The sequence below is a fragment of the Rhinopithecus bieti genome, unplaced genomic scaffold, assembly GCF_001698545.2.
Source record: "Rhinopithecus bieti isolate Rb0 unplaced genomic scaffold, ASM169854v2 scaffold_11933, whole genome shotgun sequence".
Taxonomy (NCBI): domain Eukaryota; kingdom Metazoa; phylum Chordata; class Mammalia; order Primates; family Cercopithecidae; genus Rhinopithecus; species Rhinopithecus bieti.
Window position 1 is genome coordinate 986327 of NW_016806995.1, and position 22251 is coordinate 1008577.

Here is a 22251-nt window from a genome sequence, read left to right on the forward strand (position 1 = left end):
TTTTCTTGGTAGGACCTAGGTGTCAGGAGTTTTGAGCTCCTGGGTGATTTTGATTGTTACCAACTGGAGAGCCCCTATTTAGAATCAGCAATATTATATTCAGGGGCGAGGGAGAGAAGGGAGACTGACCATTTAACTGGAATAAACTTCTGATTGAATCAGATCCGTAGCCAGTATCTCAATATTCATTGCCTCTCTGTTTAACATAACCAATTTTGCTGTCTCCTGCCTCACCTCCCCAACTTCATTAGTAATGAAATCAAACCTTTGAAACAAGTCAAAAAGCAGGATACTGGCCAGGCGTGGTGGCTCATGCCTGTAATCCCAGCACTTTGGGAGGCTGAGGCAGGTGGATCACTTGAGGTCAGGAGTTCGAGACCAGCCTGACCAACATGGAGAAATCCCATCTCTACTAAAAATACAAAAAGTTAGCCGGGCGCGGTGGCTCACGCCTGTAATCCCAGCACTTTGAGAGGCCAAGACAGGAGGATCCCCTGAGGTCAGGAGTTCAAGACCAGCCTGACCAACATGGTGAAACCCCATCTCTACTAAAAATACAAAATGAGCCAGGCGTGGTGGCGCATGCCTATAATCCCAATTACTCGGGAGGCTGAGGCAGGAGAATTGCTTGAACCTGGGAGGCAGAGGTTGCGGTGAGCAGAGATTGTGCCGTTGCACTCTAGCCTGGGCAACAAGAGCAAAACTCTACCCCCCACCCCCCGGAAAAAAGCAGGATTCCAGTAGCAACAGTGGGAAGAGTCCTCCCTAGAGAGATTTGCTGTGGGGGTTTCTGGTCCACTGCCTCGTGTCCTCAGTTCACTGTAACTTGGGCTCAAGGACATGAATGCTGCCAGAACTTTTCCCCCAGGGGCCTTGCCTACTATTAGGCTGACTGACCTTTGGAGGGGGTGGGCTCTGGAAAGGTTCAGAGCTTTTGTTGCCTAATCTGGAGCCTCATTCTAGATCAGGATGGCTCCTGCCTTTATCTTTTAGTCACGCCGTCTGCCGTTAGAGCTGGACACGGTTTCCAAAGAGGAGAAGATAGTTTGAGACTTCGGGAGAATTCTCAAATTACCATAATTTGAGTGTTTCGTGTCCGAGTGTTTACTCAGAGCCAGGGAGCCCTGTGAGGGAGGTGAGGCTGTTGGCCCTGGACACAGCTACTAAGTGGCAGGGCTGGGGCCTTACACACGGGTCTGACTCCAAACCCTTCGCCACACTTTACCTCACAACTATTTTCAGGGCTTTTTGTACTTTTTAAAGACGGGAGGTGAGGCTGACCTTTCTCAGCTTATATATCATAGCTCTCAATCTACTAGGTGTGATGGGCTCTGGGCCAGCCACCACTTGCCCATGTCCTTCACTGGCCCCATCACTGACTCAACTCCTAGCTTGAGAGTGACTGACCCTGTCGGGGCTGTGGCATCCAAATCCACAAAATGGAAATAACTGTAGCTGTCTTCCAGCATTGTTTGGATTTGTAAAAGGCATGTGGTGGTAGAAATTAAGTGGTCAGGGGACATCCAGGGGCTTTCTGGAGCCATGGAAATGTTCCAAGACAGCTTGATTGGAGTGGGGGCTACACAGGTGCAAGTATGGACCAAAACACATCAAACTGTACTCTTAAAATATACTTTATTATGTGCAAATTATCTTTAAAAAGGTATTGGAAAGCCAAAAAAGGTACAGTCATGCACCACATAATGACAGTTTGGTTAGTGACAGACTGCATATATAACAATCCCTTAAGATTATAATGGAACTGGAAAATTCCTATAACCTGGTGATACTCTAGCTGTCATTTCAGTTGTAGCACAACATATTACGTGTTTGTGGTGATGCTGGTGTAAACAGAACTACTTTGCTGCCAGTTGTATAAAAGTCTAGCACATACAATTATGTACAGTACATCATAGTTGATAATAGTAAACTTGATATATCACTGGTTAATGTATTTACTATTAATGGTTATTTTAGAATATACTGCTATACTCCTTCTTGCTTTTTTTGTTTTAAAGTGAAAACTGTAAAACAGCCTCAGGCAGGTGCTTCTGGAGGTATTCCAGAAGAAGGGATTGTTATGGGAGATGACAGTTCCATGCCTGTCACTGTCCCTGACGACCTTCTAGTGAGACAGGATGCGGAGGACAGTGATACTGACAATCCTGACCCTGTGTAGGCTAGGCTCATGTGTGTGTATTTTGTAGTTTTGAACAAAAAAGTTTAAAAATTAAAAGCTTATAGAGTAAGGATATAAAGAAAGTATTTTTGTAAAGCCGTACAATATGTGTTTTAAGCTGTGTTATTACAAAAGGATCCAAAAGTTAAAAAAAATTAAAAGTTTTGAAGTAAAAAGTTATAGTAGGCAAAGCTTAACTTATATTGAAAGAAAAAAAATTTAAATAAATGTAGTGTGGCCTTCCCGTGCAGTGTTGATAAAGCTGCAGTAGTGTGCAGTAATGTCCTAGGTCTTCACATGGCCTTCCCGTGCAGTGTTGATAAAGCTGCAGTAGTGTGCAGTAATGTCCTAGGTCTTCACATGGCCTTCCCGTGCAGTGTTGATAAAGCTGCAGTAGTGTGCAGTAATGTCCTAGGTCTTCACATTCACTCACTGTTTGCTCACCCAGAACAATTTTCAGGCCTACACACTCCATTCATTATAAGTGTCCTATACAAGTATGGCATTAGAATAAAATCCTTCATATCATGTATTTACTGTACTTTGACTTTACATGAAGTATACTTCATGTACTTTGTTGTCTGTTTCATGATAGGCAGCTTCCAAAATGCTAGATCATTTGCATTTTGGGGTAAATTTCCTTAACACATACCCTCACCCATGACCATAAGCTTTTTTCTCCCCCTCTTTTGAGGTCTTCACAGTTTTTGGAAACTCTATTTCCATAAGCTACTCCTGTCATCCCATGGACAAAGGATTTTTCTGAGGGAGGCAGCTGGTCATAACTGTTAGTGTGAGGTCTCTGGGGACTGATGTCAGAGGACAGCTACAAGGGGGGGTGACTGCTTCCTCTGGACCACTTTTGTGTTTGGCGTCGGGCAGCAAGACCCCAGGTGAGCTAAGCCTGAGCTTTTGAAAATGTACTTTCTTGTGACTTTTCTTGATGAAAAAGGAACTGTTTCTTGAGAAAACATTTCTTTCCAGGAGGCTCTTCTTTCTCTGTTTCACTCTGCAAGGCCCTGACCTGGCAGGTGATATCCAGGCCACTGTTGGGTGCCATGGAGGTGGGGAGAGTTGGCCAGAAGAGTTGAATAACCTTGAATTGAATATTGTCTGTGACTGTTGCGTTGCCTCTGCTGTTGCAGGCTGCCACCCTTTACTTCCCGTCCCGTTTACAAAAATAATGCTTCTGTTTTACCAGTTATAATCGTAGTACTCATTCATTATAGAAAATCTGGAAAAGCTAGACAATTCTTTTTCAGTTTCAGGGAATAGTTCAAAAAAGTTATGTGCTGTCAGTGCCCTGCAGCCAAAAACCACGAGGAGCATACCTGTGGTCAAGCAAAGCTGGGTTTATTTCCTTGTTGCATTGGGGGAGAACTGTGGGACATCTCAGAGAAGGGCTGGGCTTGTGTTGGGTGATTTGAGAGAGAGTTCAGAGAAGTGGGGCTTTGCTCTGTGTTGGATGCTGCTGGGAAGCAGGGCTAATTCTGTGATTGGGTCTCAGTGATTCCTGACTTGAAAGCAGGAAGAATGGAAGGAGGCTAAACCTCTCATTGGTAAAGCAGTGGCTGTAACTCGTATTAGCCAGGATAGGGGATCTTTGGTCATTTTTGTATTTTGGATAATGTTTATGTTTTTGTCTGTGTTCAGACATGATTGAATGGTCCTGTTTTTGTCTTGTTGCAAGGTCACAGAGTGGCCTTGTCTGATGGTGATGTGCTGTGAGAAACTGTTGATGTTCAATGGGAACGGTAAGGCCAGCTGTGGGGGCCTACCCCAGATTCAGCAAAGATTCTGCCCACCCTTACACATCTCCAGCTCTACAATTTTACCTGTTCATTTCAGACATGTCTTCTCTGAGTTCACATGTGCCGGATACCGGTCTCATTTTCCAGGCCTGCGTAAATCAGCCACTGTATCCGTTTCTTTGAGATGTGCCAGAGAGTCGGCCATGCTGTCAGGGAGATTGTAGTGGAATCTTGCTCTTTTGGGCAGCACTAGTCTAGGAGGTCTAATTTTGCAATAACTGGGTTCCAAAAGTTTCCATGTCTGTTGTTTAGTCCTCAGAAACACCTTCTCCCCACAGGAAGTGATAGGAGTGTGAGCTGGAATCCCATTCAACTTCATAAAAGCTTATTTCATCTGTGATGCAGCTGAAAGATGACACTTAGCTATTCAGTGATGCATGGCAGTAAGGAAATGTAAAGAGACCTGGGCAGTGCTTTAGGCTGCTTTAGGGTGCAGCCAGGGTGTTCATGTATACAGGTGCCAGGCAGGAAGGAGGTGCTTATTAAGAGTTAGTGGCACACTCATGCCTGCAGGGTCGGCAGGCAAGGTCAGTGTATGAGGCTATCTGGGTGGGTTTTGGGACAAACCAGGGGATGCATGGCCTTCTCTAGGGGGCATCCAATACCCCAGCTCCCACCAGTTGTTCCCCTGCTAGTCCAGTTGGCCTCTGATTTTAAGAGAAGCCGGAAGTCCAGATTTTTCTGTGAGCGCTCCTTAGTTGTCCACATTGGAAGCAAAGTTTTAAATGCTGTGTATGCGTGGCCCAAGCAAAACACATCTGGAGGCCAGATTGAATCCACAGGCTGAAAGCAGTCAACCAGGTCTGATGTCATGACCCTGTGTCCTCTCTACTGGCAGGAAGAGATGTCAGGAGAAAGTGTGGTGAGCTCAGCGGTGCCAGCGGCTGCTACCCGCACCACTTCCTTCAAGGGCACGAGCCCCAGCTCCAAATACGTGAAGCTGAACGTGGGTGGAGCCCTCTACTATACCACCATGCAGACGCTGACCAAGCAGGACACCATGCTGAAGGCCATGTTCAGCGGGCGCATGGAAGTGCTCACCGACAGTGAAGGTAAGCTCACCTGCCACGTGCCTGCCCCTGGCCATGCGTTTTGTGGTCCAGGAGAGCTTCCCTAAGGAAGTGACATTTAAGTCAAGACCTGAAGATATGTAGGAGGCAGCTGGTCAGGGACTCCCACCATCTTGACTTCGTTGTTGGTTTGCTGTGTTACTTTGAGCAAGTTACTTCCTCACCCAGGCCTTAGCTTGCTTGTCTCTGCCATGCTTCTGTGGCTTCAGAGTGAAACTCAAGCCTGGGAGAGAGAGAGGTGTCTTCCCTGGACCCTTGTCCCCCCAAGATGGGGTCTTGACAAAGACCGACCTGGGTTTGAGCCCCAGCTCCCCAGTTAGTATCTGGTGATCCTAACCAAGTGGCAGAACCTTTTGGTCTCATTTTCTTCCTCTAATGAAATGGGCATGACGATACCTGCCCTTTGGGGCCATTGGCACATAGTAAGTATTCATCCATATATAGTCAATGCATGTGTGTATATGTGTATGCATATATATATATACACACATAAATACACGCACACACGTTTTTCTTGTGGAAAGTCGTGTTAGTAAAAGGCAAAGAATCGGCTGGGCACGGTGGCTCACGCCTGTAATCCCAGCACTTTGGGAGGCCGAGATGGGCAGATCACGAGGTCAGGAGATCGAGACCATCCTGGCTAACACGCTGAAACCCCGTCTTTACTAAAAATAAAAAAAGTAGCCAGGTGTGGTGGCGGACGCCTGTAGTCCCAGCTACTTGGGAGGCTGAGGCAAGAGAATAGTGTGAACCCAGGAGGCGGAGCTTTTAGTGAGCTGAGATCATGCCACTGCACTCCAGCCTGGGCAACAGAGCAAGACTCCATCTCAAAAAAAAAAGGCAATGAATCACTTAGAGGGGTCTTTCATAACTACTTCCTACCCACCTGGAACCATCAAGGAGCCACTGGCAACGGGGCTTCATCCTTACCTGGCTGGGTTTACCAGCAGGTCGCATGAGGTTTAAAAATAGCTCCATCCTTCATTCTTTGGCCTGAGATTGCTTAAGACCAGGCCAGGGTACAGCCTGGCTTGACCTTGACCCCGCTTTCCTGTTTCTGAGACTGGCCTTCTATGCTGCTGCCCCACCTTTCCAGGGACATTGACTTGGGAGGGTGAGTGAGTTTTCACATAAGTGGGTGGGACTGGGGTACCCAAGCCTGGTGTCCCCCAGTTCATTCTCTGATCCTAAGAGGGCCGAAGCTTGGGCTGCCCACTGGTGAGGGCATTTCTCTCTGTGCCCTGGGGAAGACCAGGGTGTGGGGCTGGAGATTCTGCTTTCCGTGAACTCTGGTTTCTGTTCAGGCAGCAGTGAACTGAGGTTGGAGCCCCAGAGCTGCCATTTCACACTTAGCTTTTTATGAGTGGGAGGATCCCCTTTGCTGTGCCACACCCAACATGGCCCGAGAGTATCTGTGGAAATCAAGACAATGGCACCCCAGCTGCTGGAGGAAGCAGGCGTTTTCTGAGAACCAGGATTGTTGTGGTTTTTCTTGTACCCTACCCAGTCTCTGGAGGGGCTCAGGGAAAGGCTGCTGAGTTGCCTCGAAAGCTGAGTGGACGCCTCTTCTCCTCAAAAGGCCTCGTCTTGGTGGCCTGATGCCATATCAAAAAAGAAACGGACTCGTCAGTCTGCCTGTCCCCGACTGGACAGAACATGTGAGTGGTACTGGCAGGACTGCTCACCTTCTAAATGCCTGCTATGAGATGTTTTTTGCCTGGTGCTGCCTGGAAAACCCAGGTTCTTGGGGGACACAGTGTCATTTTGACACTGCAAACTGTGGCTTCTTTCATGTCACTGGAGCTCAGCCCCTGCTTCATAAGATTATGAAAAGCTCATGGTATGGCACTTTATGGGGCATTCTTTTCTTTTTTCTTTTTTTTTTTTTTTTTTGAGACAGGGTCTTGCTGTGTCACCCAGGCTGAAGTGCAGTAGTGCCATCATAGCTCACTGCAGCCTCCATCTCCTGGGCTCAAGCAATCCTCCCACCTCAGCCTCCTGTGTAACTGGGACTACAGGCATGCACCACCAAACCCAGCTAATTTTTTAGAATTTTTGTGGAGATGGGGCCTCATTATGTTGTCCAAGCTGGCCTTGAACTCCTGGGCTCAAGCTATCCTCCTACCTCAGCCTCCCAAAGTGTTGGGATTACAGGCGTGAGCCACCACATGCAGCCAATGGGTATTTCATTTAATCCTCACCATAACCATTCCAGGGGTGGATACTGTTGTTACCATTCCAAGTGAGGAGTCCCCATCTCAGAGGTGAAATGCTTTTTCAAAAGCTGATGGGACTAGAAAAGGTGAAGCTGCTGAACCCAGGACTTGCTGGCTCTTACTGCCTGCTGTGCATGGCTAGATGTGGCCCTGGTCCCAGGCCAGATCGTTTGAGTGTGGCATCCTTACGAGTTAACTGCTGGCTTTGTGCTAAAGCCCTCTGGTGGGGGCCCTCGTGAAGGCCTGGGATAGTAGGCTGGGTATCTGGCCTTCCAGCCGTTGTCTGTGCCTGGCAGAGTGATCCTGTTGGTCCTTGGAGAGAGCAATGCACAGCCTGACCCATGGCCTGCAGGTTGCCTCAAATGCACTCTTGGGTCTACAAATTGGGATAGACGCCCTGCATCTTGCAGCTCCATCCTGGCCTACAGGCTGGAAGCCTGTCAGCTGCAATGAAGTTTGCTACAAATAGGCAGAAATGCCAAGTGCAGCTCAGCCAGGCAGTGAAGCCAGCAGTACAGCTTGCTGGTTAAAGGACAGGGGCTTTGAAGGTCCTGAACAGGGGATGTGTCATGTTGCCCGAGAAAGTGATTGCTTCAGGAGAGAGGACCTGGCATCCAGCATGGGGGAAATAGTCTCCTTTTTGCTCCGGACCCTTCTACCTGTTTGAGTTTTGTACTGTGTGCAGGTAACTCCTAAACCAAGAAGAACTTGGGTGTTGATGTTAGCCAGGCCTGGGTTAAGTCCTGGCTCTGCTGCATGTCACAGTCACAGTTGACATTTATGGAGCCCTGTCTACACGTTGTGCTAATCTTGGCCTATTTGCCATTTACTGGCCATGTGACATTGGACAAGTGGCTTTTTCTCTGAACCTCTTTCCTCCTTTCCCAGTTGTGAATGAAAATGCTTTGCAGAGTCGGGGATTGAGTGAGGACATGAGAAAGCACTTGCCACAGGGCCTGAGATGTTGGGAGAACTCAGTAAATGGGAACTGTCAATTATGGCTTTTGTTCCGAGTGTAAATGTTGGGGGGATGAGTGTTGCTGAGGGGCTACAGAGAAGCAGGTCTTAGCAGCATGTCGGGAGAGGGTGCCTGCCTTGTCCTTCAGGGATGAGCGTGCTGCAGTTCCACACGACTCCCATGGGATGGCTTTTCTGAGAAGAAGAGGACACTGCGGCAGTGAGCATGCCCTTCCCAGACTCTTCCTGGAAAGGTTCAGTTCCCACAATGCTAGAATTTTCACCTGACTCCTTGTCAGCGTCACCATTGGTTCACGGATTTAGGTAGCGCCTTTCACAATGCATCCGTTCATCATTTGCCTGTAGTGTCTGTTTCATCCCTGTTGCTTGGCACGATACTTCCCCCCGTTGTATGTTTTCTGATGTCTTGCTAATGTATTTTGGAATGAGTGCGTACCCTAGGTTGAAGAGTCATTCATTTTGTGATCGCACCTCCCCTAGAAATCAGTCTGATCCATGGGAAAACTGCAGTTCCTGAGGGCTTCCCTGAGATCTGCAGCCCTTCTGCCTTCCATGACGATGCTCTTTTGTAAAATTCCAAAGTACCTCAGAGCTTTTAAATTGTGAATAATACAACAAACTCACCTGTGCCACCAGGCTCAGTCCGGGCATAAAGTATGACCTGTACCTGTGGGGCCCCTCTGTACCTTCTCTGTTTGTCCCTCTCCCTTCCAAAGGTAAGCATTTGGGGTCACCAAATGTATCTCAAGCTTGGCTACAGAGTGAGTCACCTGAGGAGGTCAGTACTGGTGCCTGGGTCCCAGCCAGGGTGTGGCCTGGGCAGTAGGACTTTGAAGAGCTGTCTGGGTGATTCTAGTGTGCAACCAGCGTTGAGAACCACAGGTGTCGATCTTTCCAGGTATTACTCTTGCTATAGCTGTGCATGTCCCTAAACAAGGCGCTATTGATGTGCTTTTAAACATGATGTCAATGGTGCTCTACAGTTTGTATCTGCTTTGCTTTTGCTTATGTAGCATTATGCTTGTGAGAACAATCCACAACGAAATAGCTCTTGTTCACACATTTCCTGGTGGTAGAGTGTCCATTCTAGAAGCATACAGCCGCTGCCGGAGCCATATTCTGTTGATGATCATTAGAGGGTTTGCGGTGTTCACTGCTAGGAATGTGAACATCCTTGAACACTTTCCCTGAGCATGGGAGTTGCTCTGTGTGATGCTGCTCAGCTTTTGCCACATCATGGCGCATGTAGACGATCATATTTTCACTTTGGCAAATGAGAGGGTTCTGGACTCCCTAGACCCCACCCAGCCATCTCAGGGGCTGTGGCTTTAAGATCTTACCCACTGTTGGGAGCTCAGCCCTAGAGTTTATTCCCAGCAGGGGAACTGGGACAGCATCTTCTACTCCCTTAGATATTGCAGGAGTCCCTTCTGCAGTGGTTATGGCAACTTCTACTCCCTGCAGAAGTCTGGTTTTGCCAACCCTTGGCACTGTCCAACCTTTTAATTATTGCAAATCTGGTGAGTATGATACGGTACCTTGTTTTATTCAGTATTTCCTAATGTCTGGTACATTGAGCATGTTTTTATGCTTATTGGTCTTTTGAGTTTAATCTTTTAACTGCTTGATTGCATCTTGTTTACACATTTGTGTTTTTCTTTTCTTATTACTTTTAGAAGTTCATATTCTGGATCCTATTTCTTTGGGGTCTGCTGTAGATATCTTCTCCCAGTCTGACTTGTCTGAGCTTTTGTAACGGGGCTTTTTGATACCTCAAAGTTTAAATTGCTTTTTTACACCTAGGTCCTTGATCTACCTCAGTGATGCCCAACCAGTGGGTGATTTTTTGGGACATTGAGCAATGTCCAGAGACATTTTTGGTTGTCCCATCTTGGGGATGGTGTTGCTCCTGGCATCGAGTGAGTAGAGGCCAGGGATGCAACTAAATACCCTACAATGTACGGGGCAGCCTCTCACAACTAAGAATTATCTGGTCCAAAATGTCAAAGTGCTCAGGTTGGAGACCCTGCCCTAGGGATTCTGATCAGGTATGAGGCAGGTTCCTAGAATCTGAATTTTTCACAAGTACCTTGGGTGGCATTTATGATCAGGGGTGTTTGCGAAGCACAAAAGTATAGAGTATAAATACCTTAGGATGGCAAAGGGGTCAGTGAAGGTTCTCTGGAGGCGGTGGGAGAAGGGAAAGGAGAGGTCAGACATCCAGGGAGAGAGGAAGCACATTGTATGCTCACGGGGCGGGGTGGAGGGGAGCCTAGTGGCTTAATCCCCCTGACCCCCAGAGCAGCCTTCTCCTCCTTTGGGTCACTGAAAGCAACACCAACTCCGTCCTGGGGGCTGGACCTTGCTGCCTCTGGATGCTGCTGCTCTGCTTCCAGCAATAATCATGAGAGATGAGATTGTCAAAGACCCATAGCTGCTTTTGAGTGCTGTTGGTAGACCCAGCATTGTGCTGTGTGCCTTCTGTACATTCTTTCATCATATTTTTATCTCAACCCTGTGAGATCGTTTGTAGAAGAGAAAACTGCTAGACAGAGGTAAAATGAAGCACCAGTGTCATCCAGCAAGAAGCTATCAGAGCTGGGTTTCCAGCACTTAATGCTGTGCTGTGCTGTGCTGTGCTGTGCTGAGGACGTCCTGGAGCCCAAGTCCAGTGCTGCCCAGTGTGGTCCGGTCAGTTCTGCTCTCCAGCCTTGCCTAATGGGTCGTGGGATGACAGGCTGCCCTGAGTTGGCCAGCCTTCCTAAATAGCCCTCGTGCCCCGTGGCAGCAGGAGAGAGACCCCCCACATGTGAGGAGCTGCTTGACTTCCATTTGCCTTTCTACATGCTAGGCATTTGAGCTGACTTTCAAAGGGATTACTCCCTGCTTTGAAAGCGACCACAGTATCTTAAAGTCAAAATGCTGATTGAAACCTCCTGGAGAGTGTGCCTGGCTCCCTTGCCCTTATTTGTCCAAAGTATGATTCCTTCGCCACAAGCATTTCCTGACGGCATTCTTGAGCCGGAGCCCAGTGTCACGGTCTGCCTGTTCGTTTATGGGAACTCTGGGCTATCACTTGGATAATTGATTTCAGGGCCCTGGGTCTTCCAAGCAGCTTGAGTTCTACAGGCATCAAAGGCAGAGCATGGAAGCTTCCTCCCCTGTGCAGCTGAGCTGAATCCTATTCATCTTTTCAATTCTGGTGAAAGGAGTTTTCCTATGAGTGCTTTACTTTTTCTTTGTGGTCTAGTCCTGCCGCCTCTGCTTGGGAATGGCGCTGAACCTCTCTGAACCTCTGTTTTATCCGTGGAAAATGCAAGGGAATGAGCTCCCCTCAAAAAAGAACTGGTGGAAAGGTAATACAGTCTTTCCATGCCTTGTCAGCCTTCTGAGAGAAACGTACTTGGTGTAGGCAGCACAGAGGCCTCGAGCTGGTAGACTGCCAGCCCAGTTCACCTGCAGATGTGTTTTGTTTGCCTTGTGGTGGGTTGATGACAGTTTTGTTTTGTTTTAATTAGTTACCATCCTTTAAAAATCAGGGAATTCACAGAAAAATCTGCGTTTCTGGCATTGCATAGGAACATCAGAGCTCACAGCTCTTGGGCCCACATTCCTGCCTGGCCACTCTTGGCTGGAGTGGGAAGAGCCTGCCCCTCTTGGGGGCAGGGCAAATGCTGTCCTGTCAGCCCCAGCCTCAGCCCCGCCCAGCTGCACTCATTTATGCTGCTTACTGGCCCCGGAGGCATCTGGGTTGCATAAGATATTAATTCCGTATTTTGTTGTCTCAGATGTAGAAAGAAGTGGGGTGGGATCACATTTGGAGGTCACTGTCAGGGTGATGTGATTTACTATGCCTGGGAAGGCCTTTTTCTTCCCTGAAACCAGGAGTTGACTCGGGGCTACACATTTGTATTGCATTTTCCCCAAGTTGGGGTATTCTTCCCACCTACCCAGGAAATTGGAGCAGTGTGGAAGTAGGAAGTGGAAGCCGCTGGAGGGCTGGGACCGTTCCTTTAAGAAAAGGCCCAGGAACTTTAGGCTGAGCTGTTCCATCAGGGGAACCTGGAAACGGCCCTATTATCAACTTTCCTGGCAGCAAATGATGCAAAGAATACCAAACTGTGCCCTAAAACCATGAGAGGGCACTTGGCAGGGACTGGACTTGCCAGGTTAAGGGGTAGGGGAAAGCAGGCCGATTTATGCCTTTGGATTGTGAAAAAGATGCGTTTGCTGCTCTCAACTTTTGCTGGCCTCTGCCACTGATCCAAGGCCCGGGATCAGTAGGGCCCAATCTGAGGAGGATATGGAGCAGGGCACAGTGTTGTTAGGAGTGGAAATACTGGCCCTTCTCCCAAAGTGGGGAGGAAGGTGGGAGCATAAAGTGACCGATTCCTACTGAAGCCTCCTCACGGCACTGGCATTTTCCACCTGTAATGCGGGGCAGGAGCCATGGGGACACCCCTTGCCGGAGGTCGCCCTGCTTGTCAGAAGGCCTCGACTTCACCCTCTCATCTGTCTGGCTTCTTTTTAGAGGCTCACATTTGCTGTTGGGAGACACTTGGTCTTTGCTCCATTCCTGCCTCCCTTTTTGGTACTTCCTGCTCCTAGGCTCCAGTCCTGTCTTCTCCAAACACCACTCCCAGAGACACTGCATTTCAGTAGAGGGGTTCTGAAAACCCTCAGGATCTCTAGTGGAGGAATGCCGGCTCAGTGACAAGATTAGAAAGAACATTGAGCAGCAGAATAGAGTTTTCCTGGCCCCTACCCCCAAGAAAATTTCACAGTGCCTGGATTTGGTCAGCAGTTGGGACCTTTCTCCATATCCAATAAAAGCTGGTTCTGTCTCCCCGTGTTGACCGAGCTGCTTGAGGGTGGGGTCTGTCTTGGTCATTCAGTAGCCACTAAGTGCTTGTTGCAGGAAGTTGTGGGATAGGACTTCCTGTGTTGGTGCTGGTCAGTGTCTGGGGCTCAGCCTTGGGAGCCAGAGGTCACAGTCTGCAAGGGTGAGACTTGTGCATTCTTAGAAATGGCTCTGTTACGTGCCAGTTTGAGGGAAGCTTTGTAGAAAGAGGAAGTAGCTATTTTTTACCCCAGAAGTCTTTCTTCTGTCCTTGGGATGTGGCCATTTGGACCTGTTTTACCCAGGTGTGGTACACGAGCCCCTCTTGGATGTCCTTGTCTAAGGGATATTTGAGGGTACTTCAGAAGTGTACTTTTGGGCCTCAAGAGTCGGGAGGTACAACAGAGCCTCAGATGAGGGTTACCTGGGGTTGTGGCCGTGTCAGCAGGGCCTGGAGGCTGTGGGGGCCTCCTCAGCCCTTAGTGGACAGGTGGGCAGGTGAGGCTGCCACTCTCCGGGCAGTCCCACTCTCCGCTGGGAGGTAGAGGGAGCTGAGAGACACCCCAGTTCAGCTCAGGGCCTCCCACGAGAGGAGGGCCCGTGTAACCAGCCCCTGCCTCCTCCCCCTGCAGGCTGGATCCTCATTGACCGCTGTGGGAAGCACTTCGGTACAATACTCAACTACCTTCGAGACGGGGCGGTGCCTTTACCCGAGAGCCGCCGGGAGATCGAGGAGCTGCTAGCAGAAGCCAAGTACTACCTGGTCCAAGGCCTGGTGGAAGAGTGCCAGGCAGCCCTACAAGTAGGCATCACCCTTTCTTCCCATATGGGTGGAGAGGCACCAAGCCTACCTGCCTTCTTCATTTTCCCTCTCTGCAAAATGGGAGCGGTTTCTGTCTGACTGAGATGTTGTGAGAGTTAATGAGTTTGCCCTGGAGCCCAATTCCTTCAGTCAGAGTGACCCCTGAGAGGCCTCCCTGGAACAGCAGGCCACCTACTGTCTCAGTCCTTGCAGCCCTCATGCTGTTGGATCTTCTCATGTATACATCTCAACCCTTCAGCAGCGAACCCCGCCGTGTAAAACTTGGTCAGTGTTCGGGACCAATCTTAGGGTTTACTCTAGTCCCAAAAGTCATTGTTGGGAGCTCAGCATAATCTCTACAGACAGACACCCCTCACTCCTTAGCTGGACAGAGCAGGACCATTGGGGTCAGGTCTGGTGACAGTAAAATCCCACAAAACCAAAATGCTTCTAGACATAGCCAACACCCCTTTATTTCAAACAAAGTTACAATGTGGCAGAGCATCAGAAGTGTCCCTTTGGGTTGTCTGGGTTGTCGTAGGAATTTGGTCTGTGTGCATGAGGCCCTTGTTTGGGCCTCCCCAACACCACATGTCTGTGTTTGGCTCCGCACTGGACCAGTACCTATAACACTGCACACCACCTCTACTCTGAGAGTCTGAACTCACTGTAGATCTAACTGAATGTTGCAGCATTTACTTTTTTATTGTTACTACGTTGTTAAAAGTGATGCACATGCATCCTTCAAGAAGTCAAATAGTGCTGCAAGGTTAACATCAAAAACACCACCATACCCCCTCCTACTCTCCTTCACCCCTGCAGTAACCTCTGTGAATTCTTTCAGCAGTTTTTTCTGTTCACATTTATGTTTCCACATAATTTCGCCTGTGCTGCTCTTTATTGAATTCTCAGTTTTTGACATTATCTACTGGCATGACTATAGAAAACTAGAATTTAACTCACGCACTGCCCCTACCTCCACCCCCACCAAGCTTAGGCATACTCTTCCTTCTCCCATTCTCCTGGTACAGTTCATCACAGTTCTGGTTAAATTCAGAGTTTAGTTTACATCATGACGCATAAATATGGCTGACAGTTAAGCCACAGAGTGTACAATGATTATTTTCTTTCTTCTAGAACTGTAAGTTTGCCAGAGTTAGGGATTGCCTCATTGTTTTGTTAGCTTGATTTTCTAAATATATGTTCCTACTTCAACCCCATGTTCTCAGCAGTCTCATACTGGTGTGTTCAGACACATCAGAGGTTCTGTTTCATCTTTGTCTTGGAGACATGCCCCTGGGTCCCGTTTCTATTAGTCTGAGGTTAGACCTCCAGGACTGACCTCCTAATTCTTTCCTCTTAGTGTCTCTGGCTTTATCCTTTTGTTCTACTTTCTCAGAAGTTTTATTTTTTCACCTTTATATTTTCAACCCTTCTATCCAAATTTTCATTTCTGCTATCGTCTTTCTAACTTCTAAGAGCCTTTTCTTGCTCTCCGAATGCCCTGCTTTCCACAGCGTGCTGGTCTTGTTTCGTAGGAGGCCGTATCTGCTCTCATCTGTCTGATGATACTATTTGCTTTCTTTCTTCTCCCTTCATTATGTGACTCCTCCTCTTTTCCTCTCTTTGTTTTGGTTTTGCTCTCATGTTTAAGAGGCTTTTCACATGTAATCTGATGATGCTTGGCTGTCTGCTGAAAGAATGAGACTCTGAAAGCTTGTTTGCATGTGTGGTCCCTGTCCACTGGGCTGCATTGTGGGTGATAAGGCAGACTTTTTCAGCGGGACCCCCAGCTCTCAGAATCTGTAAGCCATTTTGGGGAACAGACGGAATTCCTGAAGAGCAATCCTCTACTCTCCTCCTGCTGATGGGTCTAGGCCTGGCCAGCTGCCTTTGGGGATCTGGAAGGGGAAGGAGCTGGGGTTGCTTGTCACTTAGTGTGATGTTCACTTCTTCCCCCATTTTCAGAATCGCAGCTCAGCCCTGTCCTCTACTGTGCAAACCACTGCAGGAAAGTTGCCCTTTCTTCTGCCTGCGTGGCGACAGAGATGGATTTGGGGATCTTCCCAGTGCTTCCACCCACGGGTTTCAGCTTTCCTCTTCTCCTTGGTTAGCGCTCACCTGTGACCTTTCCAGCCTCGAGTTTCTGACTTTTTTTTTTTTTTTTTTTTTCCTGGTCTGCTGACCTCACTTCTCCCATTCTTTTTCCCCTTATGGGTTTATACTTTCTTTTATTCCTCTGCAGTCATCGTAGTGGGGTTTTAGGAGCTTTTGATTAAATCATGTTTCAGCTGCTACGACAAGGGTTTATGTTTGAGTGGCTCTGGGCTGTGGAAATGGTCGTCATTGTTAGTACTTACTCAGCATCCTGGCCTATAATGGTCATAGACAAAGAGCAGACTTACTGGGAAATCCAACTCCCTGTCTCCCTCATCTAGTTCATTGGTGGTAAGAATCCTCCTCTCTTCCCAGCCATGACTGCCCCATCTCCCCTTGCCAGAGCCTGTCTGTCCAGCAGGTCAGCTTTAAAAATGCAGTGCTAGGCAGGCCTCCTAGGCTGAAAGCATGTTTTGTTCCAGCAGAACAAAGATACTTATGAGCCTTTCTGCAAGGTCCCTGTGATCACCTCATCCAAGGAAGAACAAAAACTTATAGCGACTTCAAATAAGGTATGTTGGAGGCACCCTTGTGGAATTTCTTTTGCTACCAGAAATGATGGAGGTTCTTCTGAATAACTTTTGAAATAAAAACATGTGTAATTGCTTGAGTGAGGCCTGAGAATGGGTTCACAATGGGAAGCTACAGGTCATCTTTTGTCCTCTGCTATTGGGTCATGCGGTCCCCCTCTCCAGCCAGCAAGCTATGCTTGTCTGCCTCTTCTGCTGCAGCTCAGGGCCCCAGCCCTATGGGAAGCCAGTAGTTCATTGCACCTGCCTGCCAAATAATTCTTCGCCTTCTTCTTTTGAAACAACCCACAGCCAGCCGTGAAGCTGCTCTACAACAGAAGTAACAACAAATACTCATATACCAGGTACGGCGCCAGCTGGGAAAGACAGCTCCATTTACCAGGAGAACCGCCACTCACACTAGCCAGACCCAGCCCCTCTGTACCTTCAAAGGAGGATGACCCCTCTCTGCCGCTCTGCCTGGATAGATAAGTAGACAGATGGATACAGGGGTATAACTCTGAGCTATAATTCACACATATCATAAAAGTCATCTTTATAGAGTGCACAGTTTTTATTATATTCACAGTATGTGGTTTTAGTATATTCACACGTTGTGAGGCCATCACCACTATCTAATTTTAGAACTTGTTCACTGCCTGAAAAGAAACCCTCTATGCATTAGCAGTCACTCCCCATTTTCCCTCAGCCCTAGGTAACCACTAATCTGTTTTCTGTCTTAATGAATTTGCCTGTTCTGGACATTTTTATATGAATGGAATTGCACAATATGTAGACTTTTATGATCAGATTCCTTCGCTCAGCATAGTGAGATGACCTAAGAGGTTTTCGGGGTTTATCCATGTTGTAGCATGAATCAATACTTCATTCCTTTTATAGCAGGATAATATTCCACAGTGTGGACCACATTTTCTTTACCCATTCATCAGTTGATGGACATTTGGGTTGTTTGCACTTTTTGGCGATTGTTTTTAATGCTGCTATGAACATTCATGCAGTCTTTGTGCGGACGTATGTTTTTCATTTCTCTAGGAGCAGAATTGCTGGGTCATGTGGTAACTCCAGGTTTAATCATTCGAGGACCTGCCAAACTGTTTTCTAAAGTGGCTTCACCATTTTACATTCCCACCAGCAATATATGCAGGTTTCTAGAATGCCATTTGGCCCTTGAAAACATGTGGCTCTAACTCGGGAACTTGAGGGATGCCGGGAGGATTTAATGAGGTTACTCAAGATCTTTAAAAAGACCTGGGATACAGAGTCTCCCTTGGGCAGTGCCATTCTGCTCCTCACGGGGCTCGGTGAGGCGCTCTCCTCCACCCGGTGCCTCTGCCCAGAGGCTGTCACTCAAGCACAATGGTTAGGAGCACTCAGGCTTAGGGGCCAGGGCTGTCTTTTGGGGGGCCTGTCTGCCATTTATTAGGTTCAGCCTTGAGCAATTAATTTCTCTGATCCTAACTTTCCTTCTTGAGCGATTGAGATTGGAGTGCGTTTGTCATGGGATTCTTGTGAGGTTGAAATGAGATAGTGGAGAAAGTGGGCTCAGTAAGGCCCTGCATGTAGAAGGGCCCGGCAAATGATGGCAGTTTTTACCAGCTTGTGGTCACTGTATCAAATGCTCTTTTGCAGCAATTCTGACGACAATATGTTGAAAAACATTGAACTGTTTGATAAGCTGTCCCTGCGCTTTAACGGAAGGGTCCTATTCATAAAGGATGTCATTGGGGATGAAATCTGCTGCTGGTCCTTTTACGGTCAGGGCCGGAAGATTGCTGAAGTCTGTTGTACCTCTATTGTCTATGCCACTGAGAAGAAACAGACCAAGGTAAGAGCCTCGAGAGGACAGTTTGGAGTGGCTGTTCTGAAACATACACCTGTAGAACTTCCTTTCACTTGAGCACAATACAGAGGGAAATGCTTTTAAAATGCTTTGCTTGGCTTGTGACTGCTCATCATCTTTAAAATATTTATCTTTTAGGCCCTGCAAAGAGCCAAATGTAGGGTCCATCTGGCATTCCTTAGTTCCCTACCTTGCTGGCTTCCTTCCAAGCACGCTTGACTCCCTGACTGGGCTGGACTCTGGAGATCTCTTTTTATATCATCCTCTCCAAACCAGTAGGCTTGACCTGTCCTTTGACCTCTCCCACCGTGCCATTCCACAAAGCTGGACTGCTCTGCACAGTGCTGCTAGAGGTCTGGCCCCACCCTTAATTGAATTTGCCTGCCCTTTTGGGGCTCTGCAATTGGGTTTTCTGTCTTTTTAAACTTTTAATTCACACTGTACACTCTCATTTCTTTAACCTATCTAAGGGAAATCTGGCTATCCAGTGACACACAGCAGGTCTGCTGTGGGCCGACGGTCATGCCTCTTGTCACCCTCGCACAGGAGGCTCAGGAGACTGAACCTGTAGGTCCCCTACTCACGTTATTACTGTCCCTGCAGCTTTTGGGGGTACACAGTTCTGCATGATTCTGTAGCTGACCTTGAACAAAAGCACATGAGACAAAATCACATCACAAAGTAGAAACCAGAGTCTCTTTTTTAATTTATTATTAAAAATTTAAGCCATACACAGAATGATAGTGTGGTGATCTCCCCTGTGCCATCACGCCATGTCAAGGGCCATCAGCTCGGGCACTCTCACTCAGTCTGTATCTGCTCCACGTCCCCAGCACTCACAGGATGAATTGGACAACATATTTTATTCCTAAGCCTTTAAAATTATCCTAAAAGATGATAAGGGCAAAACACTGAGGTTCTTTTTGTTTTCAAAGATCCCAGGGGTGGGGGCAAACCAGAATCATCTGCCTCTCTCTCCACATTGGCAAGACATCATAGCCCTTTTCTCCTGTGAACTGTTTTTTTTAGGGCTATGAATTCTTCCTGTAATTAGACCCCATTCTGTCATGGTTTGATTTCTTAAAATATGCCTGGGCTGCCTCTGCCCTTGGGTATTAAGAGGAGAGTCATCATATTGATTGAGCTTTAAAAGATTAAGACTTCTCATTTTTAGAGCTTAATAAGGAACAAGGGGATTTAGAGAACACGTGATCTGATCCCAACTGTTTCTAGATTAGCAGACAGGTTCAGGAGCGGCGTGTTCTTGTGTTTGTTAAGCTAGTTATTGGCAGAGCCAGGATGGGAAGCCAAGGGCCTCTTTCTTCTCTCTTTTTGTTTTGAGAGAGAGTATTGCTCCATCACCCAGGCTTGAATACAGTGACGCAATCATAGCTCAATGCAACCTTGAACTCCTGGGCTCAAGTGATCCTCCTGCCTCAGCCTTCTGAGTAGCTGGGTCCACAGGTGCATGCTACCACACCTGGCTCATTTTATTTATTTTTGTATGGACTGGGTTTCACTATGTTGCCCAGGCTGGTCTCGACCTCCTGGCCTCAAGTGATCCCCCCACCTTGGCCTCCCAAAGTGTTGGGATTACAGGCATGAGCCACTGCGCCCAGCCCTTATCACTTGACTCTCCTCTCTCATCTCCGCTCCGTTATTGAGCCCTACTGGGAAGTTATGTTTTTGTTTGGGGCTGTTGGTTATTGTATTTGTCAGTTCTCAAGTGCTTATTTGGTTTTTCTCTCTCCTTGCTGAGACTCCCTTTGTTCCCATTTGCTCTAACCCTTACTTACTGGAACATGTTAATAATAGCTGCTGCCAGGTCTTTGTCAGGTAATTCCAGAACCTTGTGTCATCTTGGCACTGGCATCTGTGAGTTATTTCCCACAGGAGTTGAGAATTTCTTGGTTCTTGTGTATTGAGAAATTTTGATTGTATCCTAAACATTTTGAATATTGTTAAAGGGCTCCAGGCCTTGTTTAAATCCTAGGGAGAACATTGATGTTTTTGTTTTAGCAGGCAATTGACCCAGTTGGGCTTAGGCTGCAAGCTCTCACCAGCCTTCTGTAGTTTGTAGTTGCAATGACAGTTTGGTTTTCACAGCCTTCAAATCTGTCCCAGCTGTGTGCCACGCAGTGGCCCGTCTGTCCTGGGCAGTATCTCTTGCAGCATTCAGTTCTTTCGGGTCTGCTTATGCGGTTTAGGGGCAGATCTTGCAGCTGAGTGTGGGTCTAGGAGTTCATATACAACTTCACAGGTTGCTTCTCAAGCTCCTCTTCCTTTGTAATCGCCGCAGTTCTCTAAGCTTCCCTGGAGTCCCCTTTCCTGGTCAGCCAGCCAGAAAGCTGGGGGCTTAGTTATTCCCGCTTTCCCACCTACTTTCTGTGACCGTGCCTATACTTTGGGCCCAGCAGCATGAAGATAGAAAAAGCAACCAGATTCACCCAATCCTGTTGAGACCACAGCTCTTCTCATCAGAAAAGAAGGTTCCTTCCCTCAGAGTTTTGACTCCTGCAGGCTCTGGTTGCTGCCACAGGAATGCGCAGGTCTGGGTGCAAGAAAATAAAGAAAAGGACTGAGCATGGTGGCTCACACCTGTAATCCCACACTTTGGGAGGCTAAAGCAGAAGGATTGTTTGAGTCCAGGAGTTCAGGAACACCCTGGGCAACATAGCAACAGCCCTGTCTCTACCAAGCATTTAAAAAGAAATAGCTGGGCATGGTGGCGTGTGCCTGTAGTCTCAACTACTTGGGAGGCTGAGGTGGGAGAATCATTTAAGCCCAGTAGTTCAAGACCAGCCTGGGCAACATATCATCACACCCATCTCTACAAAAAAATTTTAAAAGTTAGTTGGGTGACTGGGCGCGGTGGCTGACGCCTGTAATCCCAGCACTTTGGGAGGCCGAGGCAGGCGGATCACGAGGCCAGGAGATCAAGACCATCCTGGCTAACATGGTGAAATCCCGTCTCTACTAAAAACTACAAAAAATTAGCAGGGCGTGGTGGTGGGCACCTGTATCCCAGCTACTTGGGATGCTGAGGCAGGAGAATGGCTTGAGCCCAGGATATGGAGCTTGCAGTGAGCCGAGATTGCGCCACTGCACTCCAGCTGGGGCGACAGAGTGAGACTCCGTCTCAAAAAAAAAAAAAAGTTAGTTGGGCATGGTGATGCATGCCTATAGTCTCAACTACTTGGGGAGGCTGAGGTGGCAGAATCATTTGAGCCTAGGAGTTCAAGGCTGCAGTGAGCTATGATTGTGCCACTGCACTCCAGCCTGGGTGACAGAGCAACGCTCTCTCAAAACAAAAAAGAGAAGAGAAAGAGGCCCTTGGCTTCCCATCCTGGCTCTGCCCCTAACCAGCTTCACAGACACAAGAACACGCCGCTCCTGAACCTGGTCTGCCAATCTGGAAACAGCTGGGATCAGACCATGTGGTCTCTAAATCCCCTTGCTCCTTATTAAGCTCTAAAAATAAGTCTTAAAATTTTAAAGCTTCATTAGAGCCCATATCTAAAAAAAAGGAAAGAAAACCAGGATTTCCTCCCAGCCTGTCTGCCTCTTAGACTCGGTGGCCTCCCTGGCCACTAGAGACCTTCCGGAGGTCTTCTGTCCCCAGCCTCTCTGCTGTTAGACTCGGTGGCCTCCCTGGCCACTAGAGACCTTCTGGAGGTCTTCTGTCCTGGTGCCATTTCAGGGTTTCAGGTTGCATCAGTGCTGGCAGCGGCAAACAATAAACTCACTGTTGGGCATTACTCCAAATTCTGTCATTCCCCCCATCCACCTGCCACGATTTACTTCTGAGTCCACAGTTAGCTGCTGCGT

General features: G+C 47.9%; 1 protein-coding gene across 5 annotated transcripts in view; it reads left to right on the forward strand.

The window, feature by feature from the left end:
- The window catches only part of KCTD10 (potassium channel tetramerization domain containing 10), a 29282-nt gene that overhangs the window by 3050 nt on the left and 3981 nt on the right, over positions 1 to 22251 (forward strand). For 3 of the 5 annotated variants that reach the window (XM_017879715.1, XM_017879717.1, XM_017879713.1), the window contains exons 2-6: positions 4829 to 5042; positions 13727 to 13896; positions 16476 to 16565; positions 16875 to 16927; positions 18213 to 18408. In XM_017879715.1, the coding sequence (XP_017735204.1) occupies positions 4829 to 5042; positions 13727 to 13896; positions 16476 to 16565; positions 16875 to 16927; positions 18213 to 18408 (723 nt within the window). The remainder of the gene's footprint in view (positions 1 to 4828; positions 5043 to 13726; positions 13897 to 16475; positions 16566 to 16874; positions 16928 to 18212; positions 18409 to 22251) is intronic. The other 2 variants (XM_017879716.1, XM_017879714.1) reach the window with 1 other exon arrangement.